The sequence below is a fragment of the Schistocerca serialis genome, chromosome 1 (assembly GCF_023864345.2).
Source record: "Schistocerca serialis cubense isolate TAMUIC-IGC-003099 chromosome 1, iqSchSeri2.2, whole genome shotgun sequence".
Lineage (NCBI taxonomy): Eukaryota > Metazoa > Arthropoda > Insecta > Orthoptera > Acrididae > Schistocerca > Schistocerca serialis.
Window position 1 is genome coordinate 228,986,086 of NC_064638.1, and position 20,475 is coordinate 229,006,560.

General features: G+C 37.7%; 1 protein-coding gene across 1 annotated transcript in view; it reads left to right on the plus strand.

The window, feature by feature from the left end:
* LOC126466435 (6-phosphogluconolactonase-like) overlaps positions 1 to 12,107 on the plus strand; it is a 19,725-nt gene extending 7,618 nt beyond the window's left edge. Inside the window, exon 4 of the mRNA XM_050096385.1 lies at positions 9,824 to 12,107. Within this exon, the coding sequence (XP_049952342.1) occupies positions 9,824 to 9,934 (111 nt within the window). The 3' untranslated portion in view covers positions 9,935 to 12,107. The remainder of the gene's footprint in view (positions 1 to 9,823) is intronic.
* The last annotated feature ends 8,368 nt before the right edge of the window (positions 12,108 to 20,475 follow it).

The window sequence follows — 20,475 nt, forward strand, 5'->3', positions numbered from 1 at the left end:
TTTCAGCTGTTACAAGGAAGAATTCACTGCAGTACAAATTGTTTCCTGGTTAGTGACAGACATGAAGATTCCTATAGTCCATCAACTGGCAGAGGGGAGGGAGATACTACAGAAGCTAAAATTAGTAGGTATGATGTGAACTGTTTGTTTCTCGGCTTCCTGAAAACTCCAGCCAGTGGTGAAAAATGACCACAGTGTGTAATTTGTTTAACAGTCTTAGCTGTTGATACAATTAAGCCTAACAAGTTACAGAGACATCTTTAAACAAAACATCCTGAATTAGTGGAACCAGACCGAAAGAAATTTTTGTGGGGAAACTAAATGTTTTATTGTGTACACAGAAGAACTTCACCAAGATGACGAATGTGACTTCTAAAGCCCTTTTAGCCTTTTACCAGATTCTGCATGGGAATACAAATTGTGGGAAACCACACACAGGTACGGAGACTCTAATGTTACTGGCAGCAATTTATATAGTATCAACAAAATTTGGTGACTCATTTGCTCAACAGTTGAAAAATATTCATATGTCTAGTGACACAGTGCATAGATGAATTTCAGAAATTTCTGATTATTTATTTGAGTAGGTGATCAATAAACAAACTTACTCTTGAAGTGGACTAAGCTACTGACATTCACAAAGGTGCTCATTTAGTTCTTATGTTAGTTTCATTGATGAATTTGACATGGTCAGTAGTTTCTTTTACCAAAACGGGATATCGTGAAATAGGTGCATTGGGCCAGTAAATAACTTATCCCACTCATTCAGTTAATCTTATTAAGACAAAATCTATAAATTCAATGTTTTTTAAAGTACTGTGTGAGGAGATGGATTATTATTACTTCGCTTGACTTACTGACATCTTTGCAAAACTAAATATTCTTAACACCTCACTTCAAGGTAATCGGACAACTTTATTATCTTTGAATTTAAAGTTGGGGGCATCCATAAATAAATTAGAGCTATGACAAAGCCCAATGGAAAGTGGCATGCTAAATTTGTTCTCTGCCTTAGTCACTGTTAGAGGACACAGGTAATCAAATGAAGATAGAAACTCACCTTCATCATCATCTTCCAGCAGTAAAAGTTCACTTCGAAAAGTATTTCAGTGATGATTTTGTTAAATTTTATTGGATTATCACTCCATTAAAAAAAGCTCCTGGATAGTGATGATGATGATTTTGGTTTGTTGGGCACTCTACTGCACGGTCATTGGCACCTGTACAAAGTCCCAATTTTGACACAGTCCAGTCTAGCCACTGTTGCGAATGGTGGTGGTGGTGGTGAAATGATGACAACACAAACACCCAGTCCCTGGGCAGAGAAAATCCCCAACCCGGCTGGGAATCAAACACCCCCCCCCCCCCCCCCCCCCCCATGAGCCAGAGGCAGCAAGACTAGCCGCTAGACCACGAGCTGCAGACTCCTGGACCATCCTGTCTAAATATAAAGGAGCAAGAACAAGTTACTGATCGTACTTGTTACACTTCACTGAAGAGTAAATATAATGAAGTGTTTTTGTTGGAGCATTGGATATATATTAGCAACGAATTCCCAAAACTGAGCCAGAATACAGTGAAGATCGTGATTCCTTTTGCCACAACATACCTGTGCAGGACTAGCTTTTCAGCTGTAGCAGCCATGAAGCCAAACTTACATTTGAAGCTAAATGTAAGCAAAGAACTTTGAGTGGCTGTTTCTGCTATTACACAACATCTTAAGAAACTTTGTTTTCAAAAGCAAGCTCATCTAGCACACTGGACTTTGTAATTTAAATTTTTAATGCTCTCGTGATCTTAGTTTACTGAATTGTAGATATTTGAATAAATAAAAATGTGATAAACCATTTAGTCCATATTTTCATCATCATAATCCATGTAGTTTTCGTTTTTGTTATGTAAAATCCTTCTAAATTGAATTTGGCAAAACAGAGAATAAGGCAAAGAAAATATAAAAAATTAATATTTTCATAAATAAAATAGTCGGGGGGGGGGGGGGGGGGGGGTGTATGGGCAGAGGAAGAAAGTTGGGAGGACCACTGGTATACAAATAATATATATTTGCCAAACTGAGCGTGCTTCAGTTGCAATGTCAAAAGTTTTCATTCTGTTTCTCTAGCATTAAACTGACATTTGCATATAACCCACAGGAGGTGGCTAACCTAATGGTACATTGTTAGTAGAAATTGGGTGATATCTCATGCAACTAAGAAACTACCAACAGTATTATGAAAAGAAAAGTTGCTACTCACCATATAGCAGAGATGCTGAGTCACATATGGGCACAACAAAAAGACTCCCAAATTTTAAGCTTTTGGCCTTTAAGGCCTCACATGTGTGTCTGTGTGTCTGTGTGTGTGTGTGTCTGTGTCTGTGTGTGTGTGTGTGTGTGTGTGTGTGTGTCTCAGCATCTCCGCTATATGGGTGAGTAGCAACTTTCATTTCCATCCTGGATTTTCCATTGTTTAAGAAACAACCAAGGTTAATGTAATGTGCAGGGCAAGGATGTGCAGACTTTGGACACCCATGCCCAAATTGGTAATAGATTCAGTATTCTAATTTGTGCCCAAAACAGATTATAAAAAGTTAGTTGATGTAATGAAATACCCTCGTTATCAGTACTCATAAGTACTGATAAATGATGATAGTTCGACAGGTGTGTCTGTTAGCCATCTACAGAGCACAGGAACCAGTGGTTTTAAGGGCGAGTTCAGTAAGAAATTAAGTTTAAAAATTTGCAAAAATACTGTCTACATTGCTTTATGTTTAAATACAACCTTCACCCAAGTTTCAGGAGTTACAAATTCAGATCTGATGTGGCAGTAGTTGAAACATGTTAGAAATATTGTTATAAATAACTAATTATTAATAATTATTAGAGACCTGCTCTAAGAGTTTATTTCCACTATCAAGAAATTAACTGTAGGAATTTGTAAATCTTCTGTCATGTCACTATAACTCGTAGGATTTCAAAGTTTGGTAGTTCTCACCTAATTGCTGAGTGGTATTGTTGTTGCACGCAGACTTACCAAGTTTACCCCAGTACATTACGTCCATATACTAGTTTCTTAAAGTCTGTGTTGGGCTCGGTGGTCAAGTAGTAAGCTGCATTACTGGAAACGGAAGCTATGAGACAGGATTGTGGTCGAGCCACAGAAAAATTTCTATCTGCCTTTACTCTTGTGGTGCATGAAGTTCACTGCAGTAGACAGTTTTTAATGGACTATTTCAGTCTGTCATCAGGTTGCAAACACACGCAGGGCACAAGACCAAAGGGAGTGCCCCTTGCAATGAATTCTGTGCATTTGCAGCCTCAGAACTGGCTGAAAACACCAAAGAAGTGACCATTAACAGCTGTCCACTGTAGTGGATGCTATTTAGAGTTGTATTTCTTAGAAGTAGTTGTTTGGTCGAGATAACAAACTACAAAGAATTTTCAATGGAATGTCTACAAAAGTTTGTTAACCACAAGTAATAAGTATGTACTTTGCTTCATAGGGCAGGCTCTCAAAAAAAATATTTTTGTGTAACCAGCAAACTGATGACAGGCCTATAGATGTATTTCTGCAAAGAGTACTTGTTTTCATCTTGACAGCTTTTTTCCTGGCAGTATCCTGGTGGTTAGCTTGGCCCCTCAGCTGTCACCTCAGCAGCCCCACTCATCATCCTATACCCTCAAGAACCTATCTGGATTTCCCATATCTTAAGTATGTCCTAGAAGTTGTCAGCCTCTTGCTGATTGATCACTAAGAACATTTGTTGGCTATTCTTTTCACTTTCCTTGTGTTTGCTTAGGTACACTATATTAAACTTGTTATGCTAACACATTTTGCAAGACATTGCCCACAATCAATCTTAGCCTTATAAATGCAGGCCCTTCATAGCCAGAAGAGTGTACTGGAGATTGCTACACATTCATGAGCAGTTAGTACCAGATTGACATTAATTCCATGATACTGCTTGGAAATAAAACTTACTGCATTGTTACACATGAAATATCTGGTTTTCTATGTCAACACTACACACACATTTCTGCCCATAGCTTGGATATATATACAGATTTTTTTCAAAATGAATATACGGGTTTTAATGCTTTGTAGCGCTTATTACATTCAAATTATAAATAATACACCAAATGAAAGATCAACTCAAACAGTTTTGTTTGTATACTTGATGCAAATGGAAGAGTATGGAATGACCAAGAGTGACTGAAGAACATTTTGAACAAGTGAGTCTTTCACACATAGCCCCAAGAAATCAGCTTAGAAGGCTATTCGTGAATTAGCAGTTCCGTTAGAGACTTTAAAATGCTTGCACTAAGTCCTTATCATTTGCAGTTGTTACGAGCTGTAAAGCCTGCAAACTACATTTTATGTGCCAACTTTTTGCAAACAAAATGTTGCTGTATGACAATGAAGATTTGTCTGAATTGTGTTGTCTTCAGTGATGAATCAACATTTCGCCTATAACCCAGGCAAATTAAGAAAAATGGGGCAGGAATTGATAAAGTTTTGAAACTTTGGGAAAACACTCTAAGCGATGTAGAAGTAAAAACAGAAAAGTTCCCTCCCCTATTGGGGAGCTTCTCCCTCCCCCACCCTTTAATGTGATTTTTTTCGCTTTTTCAAGCTTTACGAAAAACATTTCATTTAAGGGGCTCCGGAACGCCCTATACTTGCAATGTTAAAATAACGCTTATAAATTACATCTTTCCTCACAAAGTATTTGAGGTAGGAAGTTGAACTTTTTACAGATTATTTATTGGAATATGGGCTACAACTTAACACAGGGATTTTACAAAATTTTAGTTCAGTTATTAAAGATGATTTTTTTTCAATTGTAATGAAAATTTACAACATTTTTTTGCAATTTTTTATTTATGTATTCAAAAATATACAGTTTTTTGGAAAAAGACTGTGTTAAATTATGCAGAAGGTACTGTGTAACATTTACTGAAGGTTTGAAACAAATATGTTTGGAAGATCCTTAGAAAACATGTAATTAGTATGAGAAAATAAAAGTTTTGGGAATCGAGCGACAAAGATTGGATTAACTTTTTAGTGCATTCCAGGTCCATAGGATGGATTATCTTCATCCTCTGCAAACTCCTCCTCCAGCTTCCTCTTGTTCCTCCTCCTGTTTACTCTTGCTTGTATTTCTAGACTCTTTACAGCCCTGTCTGCAGCCCGAAGGCGTTACTTGTCTAAACCAAGCATCGCTCGTTGTTGTGTTCGTAGATTTTGCTACCATTTTCTTCAGTTGCAGTTACTGCAACACTGTTCCAAAAGGTGGTCATGTATGAACACTTCTCACATTTCAGTTGTATTTCACTAGCAAGTCCTACGTGCTTTATTATGGAGAGTTCCAGACCAACTTCACTACAATGAATACGTCTTACACAGTTTGAAAAAATTCCTTTGAGAACCGACATATCAAATATTTCATTCACATCCGATTCGCCCATAAAACATTCATAGTTTTCACTCATTGAACCAAGCTTCTTCTGTGAAGTATTTTCTTTCCTACTTTGACTGCTATGGGCAGGTGTACTTGAGAGGTTAGGTTCACTCACTTGGTTATCGTCTTTATTGTTTACAGTAATAACACATACCTTGGCTTTCCAACATTTCTCCTTTTCTTAAAAGCCTTCAGAGGATTTCTAATAACTTTACTTTTACTCATTATTATACTTCAACAAAACAGAGACTCAAGAAACAGAATTAATTACGAATATTTTCGAGATAACGACAGAGAAATAAACATGAAACAATCGACAATCACACCAGCGATATATATTGAACCATCACAGGTTAGCCACAACACATACTTTATCTCACATCACTAAAATGTACCTGATGAACACGGACATTAATAATAACACCATTTGACAGCAGTTTAATAGCGCCACAGTGGGTCACGCCCATGTCGAACACATTTAAAAAAAAATTTAAAAATAGTTGTAGTCTTCGGAATTGAATAAATTATACATCTATTAAAAGGTAATAGTCTGCAGATTCAGAAAACGCAAAAAAGTAAAAATTGAACTTTTCATGATTTTGAGCCTTTCCGGAGCCCCTTAACGAAGTTATCTCTATGGCAGAAAATATTTCCAGTGAAATTCTACTCAGAGGAGGTCAAATGTGTGGTCAAGCAAGGTAATTAGTTTGACTGCTAAAATTTGAAGGTAAAAAAAAAGTGAAATTTCTTTTAAAACAGACTCTTATTTATATGAAACAATTGTGCTATATAGTCTTTTTACTTCAGGTTTATGCAGCTTAAATTATTGGAATGAAAATCATTTTTCATAAAAATTAAAAATTACTGTAAAACCAATCAACAATTACTTTTGTTGTAATACAGGGTGTCCCAAAATAATGTATATGGTCTTTGAAACTGAACATCTCTTTAATGAAAGGGGTCAGAAATACAATTTTAGTGTTGTTAGGTGCCTCATGGTCTGACTTAAGGTGGTAAATGTTCAAACTGGTGTCCATCCATCGCAATGCAGCGTTGATGACAACTTAAGACTGAGCGACGTGCCAACTTTATTGTTCCCAACGGAATAGCATCACAGGCTTGCTCCATTTGCTCTCTAAGATAATCCAGTGTGTGTGGTCTCGCAGCATAAACTGTGTTCTTGAGAGTACCTCACAGACAGTGGTCTAGAGGAGTTGAATCTAGAAATCGAGCAGGATACTCCACACTCCCTCTTTGTCTTACCCATCTGGCAGGGAGTATAAGATTGATAAAAGCCCTCACATCCAGGTGAAAGTGAGGTGGTGCCCCATCCTATTGAAAGTAATAATCTTCATTTCCAAACACAACGGTAAGACTAGAAGTTATCATTTCCAACATTTCAAAGTACAAGTCGCCCGTGGCACTGTTGTCAAAGAAGTATGAGTTTCTCGTTTGCTGCGATAAATACACCACCTCCATTTGCTTACCTTTCCCGCATACACTTAAATTTTCCCCAAGAATCTCACTGCTATCAATTTCAGGTTCAAACCAGCTTTCTGTACATAGTATTATGTGAGCTTTACTGCTTTTCAAGAGCTCTTCAAATACTGGTACTTAGTTACAAATGCTTCGGCAGTTTACTGATAGGATTTTAACACTCTCACACTGGTAATTCTGGGTTTCCTTCAGCTACCATTATCTGGATTGGATGTAGTGCCCCCTAATCTTAAAAATCTTGTGTGCATTCCAGACTCAGTTAGCTATCTGGGTAACAGCCTCTGATGTGTAGTGTACAGCAGACGCATTTGGGAGACCCTACAGTTCTCAAGCCCATGGCACAAGTCAAGGAAGTCTGAGCCTAGCTTGACACAGAACCTTCGGATTCTCTGGTTCAGCCCTTCCACTCAACTCAGAACCAAATGTTGACAATCAATACTGGGAACAATGATACAGATCGTGAGCTTTGTTGAAACTCCATGTGCAAGGCTGGTCTTCTCAGCCTTCCCTGCCAGTCACCGGAATGACCCAAGAATAATTTAGGAGCCCAGGCAACAGGCATCACTTGCTCGAATGGGTGCCACAATCTGAGCTGGTAGCACCCTACTCCCTCAATAGCAAAGAGAATATAGCTAGAAATATCAAGAGGGTCTACAGGATGACCTGGTACATAAAGGCAGCATGGAGAACACCTTCAGAGAGGAATGTAAAATTATGGGGAAGATTCTAAGCTCAAGACAGAACAGAAGATGGTCACACATTAAAGTCTTGGAAAACAACAGATAATTATTTAACTTCATGGCAGACATCCAAAAAAATACTATTAACATTTTATGGACATGTCCACAGTCTCCCAGGACATGTCCCCAGTCTTTTCCAGGAAATTTTTACATGCACACAATGACCAAAAGCTATAACCTGGGTTGAACAAGTCAAAAAAATATGTAGGAGCCCACATAAATTCCTTAGTAGTTTGACAGAAGCTCTTACACACAAAAAAACTGACAGGTGCAGTCAAGAATGGAACTGGGAAGAAAACACGAACAAACTGCTTTCTTGGTGTAACGAGTGGCAGTGACCTAGTGTGTGAATAAATGCTGGATAAAATGCATACATAGAACAGTCAAGACGATTGAGGCAGCATAGAAACCTGCTGCTCCTGTTCTTGAAAGCTAGTGAATTTTTTTTTCATGACTTTAAGTGACAACTTCATGAAGTGATGGAAAGTAGGATCAACATATTGGATCAGCTGTAGGGAGAACAACTGCAGTGCTCAGATTTATCAATAGAATGTGCCACTCCAGAGAAGGTGACATTAAAGGTAGTTTTGTAACATACTCTTGACTACAGCTGAAGTGTTGGAATCCTTGTCAAGTTTGATAAATACAGAATATGAAAGGAATATGTGCTGCTACATTTGTTACTACCCAGTTCAATCTGTAATGGATCATTAAAAGGACTCTTGGGGGATATTACATGAGAAGCTGTGGAAGAAAAGTGATAACATTAAAATATTGTACATCAAGCACTGGTGCAGGAGAATTGACTCTGCCTGTTCCTGTTCCTTTTCTGTGATGATTTCACTAGGCAGTTGCTTCTCGGTTTGCGATTGCACGCTGTTCTGTGTCGCGGTCAATCTGTGAGACATCAAAACTAGATCAAGTTAGAGACCACCCATTTAAATTTGTAAAATATTGTGACATAGAGCGAAAATAATTATCGTCACTAGTTTTTAGTTAAAATATTCAATAACCTGTGAGAAGGAGCCATTTTTTGCAAAAGCATATGCAGCATGCAAATGCATGGAATCTGGTCTCTAGTAAGCCGGCCAGGGTGGCCGAGCGATTCTAGGTGCTACAGTCTGGATCCGCGCGACCGCTACGGTCACAGGTTCGAATCCTGCCTCGGGCATGGGTGTGTGTGTGTGTGATGTCCTTAGGTTAGTTAGGTTTAAGTAGTTCTAGGGGACTGCTGACCTCAGAAGTTAAGTCCCATAGTTCTCAGAGCCATTTGAACCTTTTTTTGGTCTCTAGTAAGAAATAAATAAATCAGTCTGTATTTCAGCCGTGGTAGGGGGCTGGGAGACCACTTTAAGGGCACAAAAGTATACTTCGTGAGGTTATCAACAAGACTTGCAGTACTGTAAAGTATCAAGTCAGAGAGGTGTCTTCTAAGAATATTCCCAGGCAGACTAATCTATTCTTTAAACTAGCTGCCAGATTTTACTGATCCTCTAGTTCCAAAATTGATAGTTTCCCACTATCATGCAGTATATTGAAGCTAAAGAACATGGGGTAATGAAAAGCATTTTTTACTCTTATATGAAAGAAGTTTAGACATTTTAGTTGGTGGTATTTAACAATTTATTAATTTAATGTAGCCTTCACTTCTCAGTGAGGTAAAGATTCAGCAGACATGACACATGATTCATGTTCCACATTGAACTATGGGTTCCCTTTCATTAGGCTTACTGGGGTAGGCTAGGAACAACCAACTTGGCAGAGTGGCACCCAGTTGAACTAGGCCGTTGAGTGACATCAGATTATTATTATTATTATTATTATTATTATCATTATTATTATTATTATTATTATTACTACCACCACCACTATCACCACCATCAATCACGAATAATTTTAAACAACATTAAAAAGTCTTCATACAATCAATATATCTTCAGGACCCAAGTAATAAAATTTTGTTAGTTATAGTATGCAGTAAATGTGTATCACAATGGAGTTGTGTGAATAAATCTAATTCTGATACTCTGAAAGGAGTATTGATTCATTAAGCTTACTGTTGAGAAATCACTGAAGTAAATTACTTGTTTTTAATCTTCTGGATTCAAAATATAATCTTTATTTTGTAGCGTGTCCTGAAAGACGAAGAGCCTCTGCCAGCTGCTAGAGTGAAGCCAACAGATGGGAAGCTTTACTGGATTCTTGATAACAGTGCTGCTGCACATATAACAGATATGTGACTTAACAATGATGGTACACCCTGGTACTCGTGCTGTACTCAATTTGCTCACATCACCTATTTTGTAAAATGAGATAAACCAAAGGATGAACTGATATGACAAAGAAATGCAACTGAAACATGTCATGCAGAATTTTTTTAATAGTGTTGAGAGACTGGTGTAATTTTTGCCTATTGATATATAAGCTATTACTCACAGCTTGGGGGAGGAGGAGGTATGTGGTAAGTGCTTACTGTAGAAGTCTGTTCTATTAAGTTTTGTTTCATTTCAGAGAAATATGTGAAATTGCATTGACATCCAAAAACAGTCAGAAATTCAGCATATTGTTGAATGTCATTTGGGGAAATGCTTGAAATACATGAGGGCCCACTTATCTCAATACCTGTGATAGTTACATAAGAAGTAGCATTTATAACTTTAGTAAAGGAGTAACATTTTGACACATTACTGTGTTTTATACGATATCTCCATTCTTACTTTTTACCAACATGTTAATTGTACTTTTCTCTCTGTGTGTGTGTGTGTGTGTGTGTGTGTGTGTGTGTGTGTGTGGTTTTTTTGAGAGACCAGCTTTGTGGCCGTGATAAGACAACTGCTTCCAGGGTTACTGGAATGCTTTAAGAACACTTTATACCATATCAGCAGGCAGCATGAAAGTTCAGACGTACATTTAAGAATTTATATAAATCAGCTTGTTATATTAAAAGTATTTAAATTTTTCAGTCTGATTGACGGTAGAAGTGTCCTACAAGTTAATGTTCCTTTTTGTAATAATGCATTTCCTCAGCTTTTTATAAATTTGTTATCTTCGTATGCAAGTGTAGATTTTCAGTTTTGTTCTTTGTCGTCTAGTGAAGGAAATGGTGCTGTTTTGTTCCGTTTAACAGCATTAATACATTACCCACGACTGATGCATTGTCTCTAACAAACAAAGATCTACATGTATTGAAAGACTGTGACATAAATAATTAGAAATATTATCTAGATAATGTCGGGTATAACATTTCTGTGCTTTTTCTTTTTGTACAGCTTTTGTGTGTGTGTGTGTGTGTGTGTGTGTGTGTGTGTGTGTGTGTGTGTGTGTGTGTCTGTAAAATTTGTCTGTATGGTAACACAAAGCAGGAAACAAATAAGGTCAGTAAGCATGAGATTACTTTGTTGAGGGAAGGTTAACTTTTCAGTGTGTAAAGTAAAGTAAACAATATGATGTAGTTGCTTTCATAGTCAACTTGCTGGGTTATCATCACATAAACGGCAAGCATTTATTTTAAAATTTCCACAATGAAGTTTGCATATCATTCCTGTTGCTGGAAGGAACTAGACTGAGTTGTCGAAAAATCTCATGTACTATCCATTTCAGAGAGTATTGGAATACTTTTTTTCAGTCTCTGTTACCACAATGTGTTGTATAATTATCTGTTATGTGATCTCTGTGCCATTTCACTTTGTTCTCTCTCTCTCTCTCTCTCTCTCTCTCTCTCTCTCTCTCTCTCTCTCTCTCTCTCTGTTGACAAAACTTGGAGTTTGATATTAAGCAGCTGTTCATATAGATTGTGAATGGTTTGGTGTAAAGTCATCTTTGTTGAATATGCTTGCATTTAATCTTCCACTACCGTTAGTGATATTAAGAGTTATTTTACCTGTTGTTTTTCTGTGAGAGAATTCAGTCTGACTTTGCAATAAAGTAAAAGCAGCCAAGTATGTACTGTTTCTTTTTTTAAATTTAGTGTCACAATATTATTTTTTCCAGAAATATTGTAGTACTGTATTTTTAAATAATGTTGTCTGCAGACAGTTACCAATCTGTAATGCGTGTAACAGATATTGTTGTTTATGGTTTCAGTGAACTACAGTTCAAAATATTTTTCTTACACACTACTAAATTCAGCTTTCATGTGCCATATTTTATGACAGAGATGCAGTATTTTTAATTTGTGTTCTGGATGTAGTAAACTGGTGATGTAACATAGCATGAAACTAATGTCATAAATCATTTGCTTTAGAGATGATACACATGTTGTATAGCCTGAAAATTTGTGGGCAAATGCTGCAGAACATGTCTCAGATTGTACTAGAATTGTGGTGTGGTGATTTAATGTTTACTTGTTGTATTGCTCTAAATAGACTGTTCTTCATAATTTGTTCAACAATAAAACCAAGATTTTATAATTTATTTATTTTTTTATTCCTATATAATAACATCTTCAAAGTGTCCACAAAAGTTTCCTTTAGTCCCACCTCACACACTTACATATGAATATTACAAAGTTGTGGTGTTGGTATATGCTTCATAAAATCTTCACGCACAAAAAAAATTATGTTAAAAAAGAAGTAATAAAGTACCTGTTAATTTTTTACAGCATGAATTCACAGGAAACTGCAAAGCAAATAACATATAAGTATCCATATCACTAAACTTGGAAGTAATACATTTGTTTCATTGCAGTAATTGAAATTGCGACAATATATTTGCACCCCAAACAGTAACAGTCTTTTTCAACAAACACCTCACTTTACTCACTGCTATCCACCAGGAAGAAAGCAGATTCCTTGTTCAAAACCATGGCAGCTTGTGAAGATGTACTTGTTTACCTCATAACAGCTCTCTAACTTTCAAATTTCAAATCAGTTAAATACTGACACACACAATCAGTAGTGTGATTGCTCTTGGACTCTCCATCTACAGCAGTGACTCTACTTTTGTGATTAGTTGTGTTGAGCTAGATTATTGCATATAGCAATATGGAAATGAATATGTGGTAGGTCGGCCTGCTAACATTTAGTTGGCTGGCAGTTCAATTCATACTCATACACCATGCTTTTCTTCCCTCAAATGTACAGTTCAACATTATAATGTGTTTTAATATGATATGTTGAATAGTTGGAGAAACAACTCCACACTCATCAGTGGCCAGCTAAAAGGTTCTTTTTCAGTCATCGTGCTTCCAACTGGGTGGGTATAATTAAAGTGCAGCTACTCACAGAGGTCCAGTGTGAGCTATAATTATGTGGTATCGAAACTTGGTAGATATGCTAATGTGTTAGTGCGGAACCTATTTATGCCGGAAAAAATTAGTTCCAGTTTTGACCACCAGGTGCAAATCTGGTACTGTACACTCTTTGTATGACAGTATTACATCCACGCTGTCGTTCGACAAGCAATAACAGCAGTGAACAGTATTGCTATCGAGAGGAGAGACCGTGTGCTGTCAGTGAAACTAACGGCAGCAATTACAGTGCCGCATTGAGAGAGTATCACCAACTGAAAGGTGATGATAATGAAATTAAAAAATACAGTTGAGAATGGTGTGCTGCCTGGAAGAGGAAAGCGCCCTATCCCAGCGGAAATTATTGATGAGTTTGCTGTTGCTGTATCTGACTAAGCATCATGTGTCCCTGGGTAATGTTAATGTTTGTGCATTGTTACAAGAATTGTCCATCCCATGGTCAACTGTACAGAAATTTTTGAGCTCTGTTTTGCACTGGTATCTTCTTAAGATCCAGACAGTGCAGCAACTGAAACCACATGATCTGAAACAATGTTCTGAATTTCCTCTTTGATTTCTGACATTAGATGACATGTGGCCAGATTACATTCTGTGCAGTGACAGGATACATTTTACACTATAGGATGCAGTGAATACACAGAACTGCCAAATTTGGGTTTAAACCACATGTTGTGCACAAAGATCCATTGCACTTGCTGAATGTGAGTGTTCTTTGAAGAGGATACACCCAAGCGGTCTGTCAGCTGCATTATGATGTCTGCATATTATTGAGACCTCATTGTACAGCATGTTAGTCCTGCTGTGGAAGAACGCAGCAGTGTGGAATCCACTATTTTCGTGCAAAATGGAGTAACATCTCTTGTCGCTCTTCCAGTAAAAGCTCTGTCTAATGCAACCTTCCACAAATGTGTAACCTCCAGAGGTTTTCCAGACGCATGGCCTGGAAGGTCACCTTATCTGAATCCATATGACTTTTGACTCTTTCAAAACAATGCATTTACCAAGGAGACATATGGTCTCTGCGTGATCTGAAGGTTAGTATATAGGAACATGTTGCTCAGAGTCCACCAAAATCCCTGGAATCAACAGTTAATCATGTTGTTTTATAGGTGCACATTCGTTGGTGTTCATATTGAATTAATTGTTTAAGTGTTGGTTAATAGTAAAATCAACATTATGCCTTTCTCACTTGTTTGTTGATCTCTGCCCACTTCCCATTTTTAACCCATTACATTTGGAAATATTTCTTTGTCTTTCTCGCATTCACAGTGACAGATTTACACTTGGTGCCCCAAATTGGAATTAATTTTTTTCTAGGATAAATTGGTTCTGTGTTAACACATTAATATCTGTGTAGTTTAGCTGCCACATAACAGCTCAAAGTAGATATCTTTTAGTATCTGTACTTCAATTATAATCAACCAACCGAACGACAAATCAGACAATAAGCCTCATTTATCATTTACACAGCTTTGAAACAATTCATTGTAGCATCTGCTTTTACCACTAACCCACTTAAGTCCCTTCTTATAATGACCAGTGAACTGTTTATGGGAACTGTACCGACAGTTTGATTTTACAATATCCAGTTATGAGACATCCGTCTTTAAACTATTTGTTAACCATCAGTTATTTTATGCAGCATTATCTTCCAGTAAACTGTTAATGGAGGCATATTTTAAGGCTATGTGCCAAATGCAAAAAGGAATTACATACTGTTCTTTGAAACTGACTCTGAAGATAGTGGTGATGGTCAAATTAGGATACATACAAGTAGACCTAATGCGGTGAAAACCATAATAGACTATCATGAGACTTTAGAAAATGAAGAATTCTGTAGACAATACCACCTAACAAAACCAATAATTGACTTACTCCGTGGTCATATATGTGACAAAACTCATCATAAAACATAAAGGTAAATTCTTGTTTTGTATTATTTTTTGTTTTTTTTTTTGTTGTTGTTCTATAATGTTTCTTTAAAATTTTAATGAATACTTGATAAATCTAAAACTGTGCATTGCATTTACATTACAAGAATATTGTTGTATCATCAATGAACCAACCACACTGCATAACAAAATTAAAGCATCACCTTTTCAAAACCCTGGCATTGTCTCCTGTTGTGAAGCACAAGTTCAAAATTTGGCTCAAGGGTGCCAACAACGTGACTCCGTAACGGTGCAAACACAGGGCATTCTGAGACTTCACCGTCATGCTTCAGACAGCAAGGTGTTGACACATGCGACGAAAAAGGCCACAGCTCAGAATTTCATGTGAGGTGTAAGGTAGGTTAATATGTCACATTGGCACCAAATTTGACACACTTCTGCTTAATGCCACTGTGGACGTCACACGAGGGGAATTTCATCTCGCTCGCTCTTACTCAAGTTTCACCCTGTGTTTTGACGCCTGTGCAATGAGGTGAGAACTGTGAGACCTGACGTTAAATCGCACATCTTTCTTATGGGTGGCAGAGGAAAAAATTTCAATCACACCACCACCACTCAGAATCAGCAAGAAAAGGCCTCGGAAGGGGGCATAAATTGTGTCAGTGAAATCACTCCTTCCTTTGAGGCGCTGATTCCCACACATTTTGCGGTTGAAAACAACAGTTTGCTGTGCGATCAGCTGCTGGACAACATTCTTGACATGTTCCACACTGCTGCCACCCACTGGGTGTTTCAACCCTACTCTTACGGACAGTGCAGGGTTGTAGTCTCCTGAACATAATCTCACCCCCATTGGAGTGAAGTGAGGATGGAGTGAAACAGGGTGATGGCCTCTCTGCAGTCCTGTTTAACTTTGCACTGCATAGTATCATACAAAAAGTAGATAAACAATAAGTCCACCCAGATATGTGCATATGCAGATGATAAGGGATGTAACATCAATTACAGAAATTTATAGACAAATGGAAGCAGAAGTAACAAGAATTGGACTTACTGTAAATGAAAGCAAGACAAAATATATTGTCATGTCCAATTCTGAAGCTAGAAGAACACCACAGGACTTCACAATCTCTGATAAATGCTTCAGAGGTGTTAGATGCTTCCATTATGTAGGTGTCCTCCTAACCAATGATAACAGTGTGAGACCATGTATAAGAGAAAGGATACAAGCAGGAAATAAAGCCTGTTATGCAAACCTAAAGGTACTCAAGAACACTCTAATTACAAGGAAGACTAAACTGAGAGTATTCTACTCCCTTGTGCGCCCTGTTGCCACATACGGATCAGAAAAGTGGACAATGAAAGAAGCAGACAATAACAGCCTAAGGGTATTTGAAAGGAAAATCTTATGAAAAATCTATGGGCCTGTGAGAGAGGCAGAAGGTTGGAGAGTGAGATACAACCATGAAATACAAGAGCTTGTACAAGGGAAAGATACAGTGAACTTTATCAAATGTCAAACAATATGTTGGTTAGGATGTGTGGAGAGGATGACGGAAGACAGGATGCCCAAACAAATAATGAATGCCAGACTGTTGTCAGAAACTTTAATACCATTTCAGTCTCATGGCTGCTCTAGCACCTGAAGGTAGGCAAACTCCACCTAAGCATGTCTAAGGGCTTACCTAACCCTCAGGAGCTAGAGCAGCTGCTAGGCCGAATTAGTGTTAAAGTTCCTGAAGGTTCATTTGTAACACACTCAGGAATGATGCTTGGGAGGCACCAAGGATGTTTAGGTACAGAAAAGGTTATTTTCTGTAAACGCAAAAGCCCTGGTCAGTGCAGAGCTACTTATCACTGACACTGTTGCAGGTGACCCGTGTCAACAACTGGTAGTAGCATATTATGAATAATGGGTTTAGGGCACACTAAGAGAGAGGAGACTATAAAGACTCATGGAGATTATGCTCCAGTAGATATCCCTTGGAAAACCTATTTAGTGAGACCATATGATGGCCCAGTAAGAAAGTAGAGAGGCTGTATAATGAATCTCACATTCGTACCAGAAATGTAATCGAAAGTTGTTGCGGTATTCAGAAGCAAAGGTTTCCAGTGTTACACTGGGTTTAAGAGTTAAATTGTAAACAACCGTGTCTATTGTTGTTGCTTGTGCTGTATTACACAATGTAGCTCAGAAACAAAGAGAAGATGAGCTTCATCTAGATCCATATACTACCTTAGAAATTTACAAAGTTTGTGCTTCAGATGTTGTGGAAGACATTCAACAAGCTGCAGCAAGAACTGGCCTGATTGAAGACTTTCATCTAACTATGTAATTGTGTCTTGCTAAAATAGGAAAAAATGTTTTACATTTGTACTGTCACATTTGATTCAAATAATTAAATGCAATAATGTGGAACTAAAATGTAAAATATATTGTTCGTTTAGTGGACATGTGCAACAAAAAGATTGTGTTTCCTGTCTGCGAGTCAACATCTCCCATGTATGGTGAGTAGCAATCTATCCTTTTCGTAATATTGTCATTATTCCATTCCGGATTTTCCCGTGTTTGATATTATTTGTTTACAAATCCTCTTCTCTTCTTCCCATGCCCGTCATCCTTTTTCCTTCATGTTGTCATACTTATCTTCAAAGTTGTTACAAGTCTTTTGCTACCAGTCAGAGGTTCAGACAGTTCCTTCATCCGACCTTTTACTTTTCTGTTCCAATGTTACAGCATCAGTTTTCATATTTTCCATGATGTGATGTTTCTCCTCTATAATTTTAAATATAATTTCTTCATCATTAGAATAAAATTTACCCTGTCTTAAACTCTGTTTACTATTCGCCATTGTATCAAACAGCATATGAGATGGATTTCCTTCACAAAAACTTTCAAAACAATGAAACTGACTGATAGATAATATTTGTGCCATAAAAATCTGTACCAACTGCTACAAATGTTTAAAGATTTATTAACTGCCACTGAAACTTAATCTTTAGATGGTAAGAGCCAAAGTTAATTTGCTTTAATTTTACTCTGACTGTAATGCATCCTGGAGGTTAATTCTTACTCTTTCTTTGCTGGAAATTTTATGAATGAGCCTTAGTGACATTTTGCTTTATCTGAACTGCTAGTCCTAGAAATTTATGAGGAAGAATTCTACGGATTTCTGAAGAATAACTAGAGTCTTAATGGTTGCTCATTTAGTGACACTGTACCTACATATGTTTTTAAAGTTCTCGTGACTAGCAGGTGAAGTTGGTGGCAGACTTGGGTAGAATGCTAGATAAGTAAAATCAGTCTCAAAAGAAGATTGTGTGCAACACCTTACCCATCCTGTCTAGAATATAAAGTGTGTGGGACCCACGTCAAAGAAGACACAGGAGATATTGAATCTTTACAGTGAAGGGCAGCATTCACAGATTTGCACAACCTGTGGAAGAGTGTCAAAGAGCTGCTGAAGAAACTGAACGGGAAACACTTCAAGGTAGACATAAACTGTCCTGAGAAAACTGACTCAACAGTTTCAAAAGTCAGCTGTAAATAAGGAATCTATGAATATACTACAACACCCTATGTACTGCTCCCCTAATGATCACAAGAACCATATTAAATTAACTACATTGTGCACTGAGGCATTAAAACAGTCATTCTTTCCACACTCCATGTGTGTCATGCAGTTCAGTGATTTGCTGAGAATGGCTGTAGATGCGGAAATGAAACTTTTTTACATTAAATAAGCATATTTGTGGCCTTACGTGGTCTGACACCACAGACTGTTGTTGCACATTGCTTAATTTCAGACCTTTTAACCCATTAGCTACATGCACCAGTATGGGACTTGAAAGCACAACAGTGCTTGAGCTGTACTTACTGTTAGTATCATTTCTGCACAGGACGGAGTACTACAAGCAAAAGCAGAGACATGTCAGCTGCATTCTGGCTTCTGATAAACCTAGCAAATGAGCCATTTACAACAACAAAACACAGTGCACATACAAGAGCCTGCCAAAATCAAAATGTGTCAAAGGCTTTAGGATGAAGACTGTGGAATACTTCATTAACAGCAAACTGCTTCCGATGAGAGTGACCTCATAACCATTTATATAAGTTCGTTTTGAGCAGTTGCCAGCGGGTGGGTGCTTAGTTGAGTTGCATATGAGCAATACCTTCCGCTTCTGGCTACTTGAAGTGTGGCTGCAGCGGTAGCAAGAAGCAGTCTTGCTACCCAGAAAATTTTTTCTGGCGTGCCCAGGCTGCCCGATTCGCACATGCGCAGAGCAGTCTGGACTGTAGTGGGGAGAGGGACAGTGACTCGTGTTTGGGTTTAGTGATTTTGCTGCTTCCTCTTCGTTTACAGTTCACACATCAAATGAAAACAAAACGGATTTTGCCTGGGCGGGATCTATCAAGTGAATTAAAATACATTCACATAATTACAGAAGGCTAAAATATGTTAACTAGTTTCAGTTTTCTGATTTTATTTTATTTCCACTTTTTGGCAGTCAACAACAATTAAGTTATTTTTGTCAGTTTGTTAAATAAATGTGGCTTTTAGTAATCATTCCCACAGATGCAGTCAATTTATAAGAAACGAAGTGTTTCATTCCACTCTATTGGCTATTTTCAACTGTTCACTGAATTTCGGGTGCACATTTTCATCTTCTGTCACGTATGGCATTATGCCATAATAAAGAACCAAACAAGAGACAATACAGTACTGGTACTCCAAAAAAATGCATCCTACAAAGCACATGGGAAAACTTAATACCTTTATTACAAATTCTATGTCATTCACCAGCCACAGCTATACAGAGACAGTGTCAAGATACAACTTTATCAAAATACATGAATACAACTCTACTATGATAGTAATTTAATACAGCAAGACATTTAAGATATAAAGTAGATTACAATAATATCACAACAATAAAATAGATACAAGTATATAATGAAATTAAATATAACGGTTGCTGTTGGAGTAGTCGAACTGAGCTGCAGCTCAAGTAAACACTATGCTATTACTAGAGAAGAATTCTTAAATATTGTAGAAGGGTCGCTCTTTTAGCTTACACAAAATAGTAGTTTTAACGTGCTCCCATGGTAAAGACTGAATTTCAGGGCCACCATTGGGAAGTTGTTTTGTGTCTTTGCTAATCGACACCTTGGCATGTCGATACTGTGTTTGTTGCGAGTGCTGTATTTGTGAACTTCATTTCTCTTTCTGTAGATATCATGGTTCCTCTTTATGTGGAAGAGGCAGTTCAGTATATACTGGCTGTAAACAGTCAGAACTACTAACTTGGTTCAGAACGATTTTAATCCTGGAGTACACTATGTGATCAAAAATATCCAGACACACCCACAAACATGTGGTTTTCATACTAGGTGCATTGTGCTGCCACTTGTGCTGCAAACTCAGTAGACATTAGACATCAAGAGAGAGCAGAATGGGGCACTCTGCAGAACTCACGGACTTTGAACATGGTCTGGTGATTGGGTGTCACTTGTGTCATATGTCTGTACGTGAGATTTCTACATTCTTAAACATCCCTAGGTCCACTGTTTCCGATGTGATAGTGGAGTGGAAGCGTGAAGGGACACGTACAGTACAAAAACGTACAGGCGGACCTCGTC